The following is a 4831-nucleotide window of genomic DNA, read 5'->3' on the forward strand; positions in this document are numbered from 1 at the left end:
TATAGCTACTAGCTAGAGGGGAAATCCTTACGCATCTAGCTTAAGTATATGCTAAATAATTACCTACTTTTTGTTATTATTTAGCTTTTATAGGTTAGCTATATAATTAGCTTAGAAAGGTTGTCTAGTATGTTAGTTACTTGTTATTTTTTAAAAAACTCTATAGATAGCTGCAGTGTGTTACTTAAAAAGTGTTATGTTTTATTTAAAAGCCTAAAGCATAAGCTGCATCTAATGTTTCTTTAACACATTTAAGTAGTGTTGTTAGAAATGCATTAGTGTAAAAAAAGCAGTGTAGTAAGGTTTTAGTAAAAGTAAGTAACTTAAGTATATAAGTAACTTACTTATAAAGTATGTTAATAGATTTATTAAGTGCTACTTAAAGCTTAAAGTAAAGTTTAAGTGTAAGTATAACTATAAAAAAGCTTTTTATAAAAGTTTTATAGTAATTTAAAGCTAGTTTAACTTTATAAAGAATATTAAAGCTAAGTATAGCATCTAGAATAATAACATGTACAACTTTAATAAGATAAAGTTTATAATAGGCTAAATATCTACTAAAGTAGTTATTATAAGTTTAGAGAAACAAGAATAGCTAAAAGCAGTTTAGCTAGGCAACTAGAAGTAGATAATAGCTATCTAAGGCATTAATGCTAAAAAGTAGGCTATTCTACTTTTTATTATTTTTAGAGTAGTAATTACCTTTTTAACTAGTATAAAAAAAATTTACTTTAAAATTAAGTTATTATAGTTTTTAAGCATAGCTAGACTACTAATTAGCTTAGTCTAGACTAGTTAAAGCACTTTAACGCGCATATAAAGAAGTGTACTATTAGTAGCTACTATCTGCTAGTTATTAATAGCTATAAAAGCTATAACTTACTTTATTTTTTGTAATACTATAAAGATAATAAAATTATTACTATTTATATACTTTTTTACTTATTACACTTTTTATAGATACTTAATATATAGCTAGACAACCTGTAGTGAAAGATCTAGCATTAAAATATTATGTAAATCCTTTCCTAGACAATGTACAGGTAAGGTGCATAGAATTCGAAAATATTTCCTAGATTTAGGCGACAGCCTTAACGTTAGAGATGTGTGAGATTTGTAATAGGGTCTGTCTAATTTAATACCCTTAATTAACTAAACTATAGTTCTAATATGCAAGAGCAAAACAAGTATACTAGAGAATGTGTTCTTATCTCTTCTTAGATAATAAGTAAAAGCTTAAATAATTAGAATAGTTACCTAGGAACAAATTATCCTTAAAATATCTACTATGCTAAGAAATAGTAAAGTATTTCCATGATTGGCTCTCTACATCCCACCAAGCCTCTGTGATTGAAGCAGGAGAAGTGGTGCTTTGATAAACAATCTTGAGAACAGGCGCACTAGAAATGCTCAACCCACTCTGCTCATGCAACTTCGGAACCGCACTTCCTAGGGATCCATAAGCCCAGATACTGTCGAAAGGATGCATGATAAGCTCTCTTAGAACACGGCTCTTTTTGTTGTCAGGGTAGAACAGATGTATCTGAATAAAATAAAGTTATGTTAGCAATCTAAAAGGGTAACTTAGTTGGGGGAAAGAGTTGCTTACTTTGCCGTCACTAGTTCGAGCAGATGCAAGCGGGGCGTTTTGGATGTTGGTGGTGATTGTGGCCGAGTCTACTGTGATGACGTGATTGCTATAGACGTGTACCCCTCCTGCGAGATTCATCTTAAGAAGGTAGGAAAGGGTTTGGCTGTCGGCATTCCAGTAGAAGATATAGGTTTGATTTTGCGGATACAGATAGTCAAGGACAGATACTCCAAGGAGGTTTTTCGTTGAGGCGTCGATCCCGCAGGTATAGTCCTCTGACGCCTGTGACTGCTTGGCAGGGTTAATAGGGGTTACCCGTTAGGACCGAGTGCTTGTAAACTTACTACAGCCTGGTAGTTTAATTGTTTTGGAACCATGCGCTGGAATGGTCGGACGGCTGCGGTCAAAAGGTATACGACCAAAGGGGACTCGGCACTGTCGTATTCGACAGTCATGTGCCCCTTTTCGCCTTCAGCTCCATGGTCGGTGAGAACTCCAGTCGTTTTGTTCCACGATGCAACACGGATGGGAGGAGACGTCATTCCCGGCTTTGCTCTTAGTGCGATTTGTTGCAGCGCTTGATCTTCTGTCTGTATGTCGGGGATTAGGTAGTTTATGTCGCTCGTTACCTTGTATAGTGGCACCTTTAGGACGCTGCGGTATAGCTCTGGAAGGCTTCTGATAGTGATAAATCCCAGATTTGCACTAGCCATGTATAGGAAGTTAGAGCTCCCATCCCACTTAAGGCCTGTACTCAACGTCCATTCTCCATAGTCTTTTAATGTTTTCCCATCATTTCCTGATACTAGCATCATGTTAGTTGATACTTCCTGCAGCCGTATAGGATTGTATACGGATTCTGTGCCGACAGTATTTGGCTGAAACCCCTTGATGGCCACTAGAGCAACATACTCCAGTTGGAGAGGAGTTTCCGGATTCAATCCGATTCTCACCCGCTCTTGGTATGGTAGAGCTTGAGATGAACCAGGCATGTAGTCTTGGAGGTTATATGCAGCGGTCCCTAGGCTTTCTTTGTATGCAGATTGTAGAACGAGATCTCCAGAACCATCAATGTCTAGAAGTGTCACGGACATGTCGTTATTGAGCCAAGTGAGTCCCGGGATCAGACGGAAGGTAGACTGGCCAGGGAAGAGGATGATATCTGTAACTGCTTCTCCTGAGCCAGTTGCTGTGTCGAGAATCACAGCCACTCCGAATACCACGCTCGTAAGATACAATCCAGTGGCAAATCCAACCGTGAGGAATGGAACACCAAGGACGGTCAAGAACAAGCCCAAACCGCCTAAAACAACATTCTTCAAGCTCTCGGCGCCGCCAGAGCTATAGATCGAGACAATTATGACTCTCTCTGTGTTGTTGCATACCGTTGAAAGAACGTCGATAGAGGGCGCGAGCTGGACGTTCAACGCAGGAAGGCGTTCGACTACGGCAAATGCCTGGATCATGCTAATGGAAGAAGTTGTTGAATTGTCAAACTTCATCGTCATGTTAAGATCCTTCCTAGTGCCTGAAATAGTACCGGAGAAGATGTGAGAGTCCTCGCTGGAAAATTTGATTCTTTGTCCCTCGGATAAAGCATCAGATTCATCGAGGGCACATCGAAGGTTAAAGTTGGTCTTCCCCTCGCCATCCTTACATTGCCAGTAGGTGCAGACTGGATCCCCGACTCCAAATCGATCGGGAAGAACCACGACACACAACTCATTCTGGACGCTCTCCTGGTACGAGAGATTTCCCAGATAGATAACCCAGGTAAGGCCCGCAAGGGGAGACTCCGTGAAAGAAGCCGCTCGATCAACGTACGAAAGTGGATCACAGAGGATGTCGGAGGATTCTTCTTTCGTTGTCACAGATAGGCTAGTGAAATCATTACGGCCACCCGTACCAACTGCATCAAAGGAATAATCTTTGCCGTGACAAAAGCCAATTCTTGGAAGGCCATCCCGGTCTGTGTATAGGCTATCAATGAAGCCAGCCTGTGTGGCGGTTGTTTTGGCTTCCGTTAAACCGCCGTCTTCATCCTGGGAACCTGTCCATTGCCAGCAGACAAAGACAGGCTCGCCAACAGTGACAGAGGTGAGGAAAATGATGGTGAATCCTTCATCGTCGGCGAAGAATGATTGGCCCCGAAGGCTGAGTTTGCCTCGAAAGATGTGCATGATCTACATGTCTATTAGCAGTGGACGACACACAATCTTAGGGCTTGTGTTCAACCTACCCGAAAAACTCGTCCTTAGACTATCAAACACAGATCTGATCGTTCACGATAGTTATTGTGTGAAGCAATGCAGCTGAAGCGTGCATCTGGAGGCAAGATTTTGTATAAGATGTGTGGAGCGTTTGTGGTTCTGAAAAAGAGGGGATCAGATGGGTAGCAGAAGTTACGGCAAACTCTGGAGCAAATGAGGCTGAAAGAACCAAGCAATTGTGGATTGAGATGGTAGACAGGATGACAAATTAAAAACACTCTAAATACTAGGCCACGTCATCTTTGTCTTCAGTGATTTGGAAATCTAGCTAATTCTATCCATAAGCCTAGTCTCTGATATGCAATTCAAGTGGGGTTTGAAAGGTGGTTCTCCACTCTATTTGCTAACTTCCGTTTTGGATTCTTGCTCTCAATACTTTCAGGGAAGAAGCGGCAGCCACAAATTTACAACTCGGTTGCGGCATCCACAACATGAACACAGGCCTTCTTCGATCAACCATGCATGATTGTGCTGACGGGTGCATCAGAGAATGATGAAAGAGAGGCCAACAATGTACCAAGTGGGGAAGATAGGGGCGCAACTCATTCTCTTTGGCAAATAAGAATTAAAGGTAGAGACATGGGATGGGCTCCGACCTAGTCAACTAGCCGGTTGAATCCATGCCACAATAATATTGACGCAGAATTCAGACGGAGGAGGCCCCAGCATTAGCGATGTTCGCATGCGTAGGATGTCTGCGGCGCCTACCAATGATTGCCCTAGGTGGCGAAATTTAGAGTCGTACACGGGAGGGGTCTTTGCATGATGGCTGCACGACTGGAAAGGATCGTTAGGCTTCCGCGTGAAGGGATAAAATGGCGGTGATACCCTAAGTCCTCTACTTACCCGCTTATAGGCCACCGTTCAGAAGCGTATGATTTGATGTGAATTAATAGCCTAGTCTGCATGCCTGAGGCGCCTGCCAATGCCACCCCAAAACTCCCCGTGAAAGTATATCCCTAGAGGACTT

At 41.7% G+C, this 4831-nt stretch overlaps 2 protein-coding genes across 2 annotated transcripts; one reads left to right on the forward strand and one right to left on the reverse strand.

Annotated features, from left to right (window-relative positions):
- Nucleotides 1-1326: 1326 nt before the first annotated feature.
- On the reverse strand, nucleotides 1327-3771 carry BDR25DRAFT_364052 (uncharacterized protein; the record flags this gene model as incomplete). Its single annotated transcript, XM_033696822.1, has 5 exons — nucleotides 1327-1384; nucleotides 1416-1543; nucleotides 1621-1677; nucleotides 1712-1879; nucleotides 1936-3771. 5 exons carry the CDS (start codon nucleotides 3769-3771, stop codon nucleotides 1327-1329), a joined length of 2247 nt encoding a protein of 748 aa, XP_033539340.1.
- A 126-nt stretch (nucleotides 3772-3897) lies between these two features.
- On the forward strand, nucleotides 3898-4810 carry BDR25DRAFT_364053 (uncharacterized protein; the record flags this gene model as incomplete). Its single annotated transcript, XM_033696823.1, has 9 exons — nucleotides 3898-3941; nucleotides 3980-4052; nucleotides 4130-4187; nucleotides 4244-4275; nucleotides 4303-4460; nucleotides 4528-4584; nucleotides 4647-4663; nucleotides 4718-4745; nucleotides 4777-4810. 9 exons carry the CDS (start codon nucleotides 3898-3900, stop codon nucleotides 4808-4810), a joined length of 501 nt encoding a protein of 166 aa, XP_033539341.1.
- Between the last annotated feature and the right edge of the window lie 21 nt (nucleotides 4811-4831).

Source organism: Lindgomyces ingoldianus, assembly GCF_010093535.1.
Source record: "Lindgomyces ingoldianus strain ATCC 200398 unplaced genomic scaffold BDR25scaffold_121, whole genome shotgun sequence".
Taxonomy (NCBI): domain Eukaryota; kingdom Fungi; phylum Ascomycota; class Dothideomycetes; order Pleosporales; family Lindgomycetaceae; genus Lindgomyces; species Lindgomyces ingoldianus.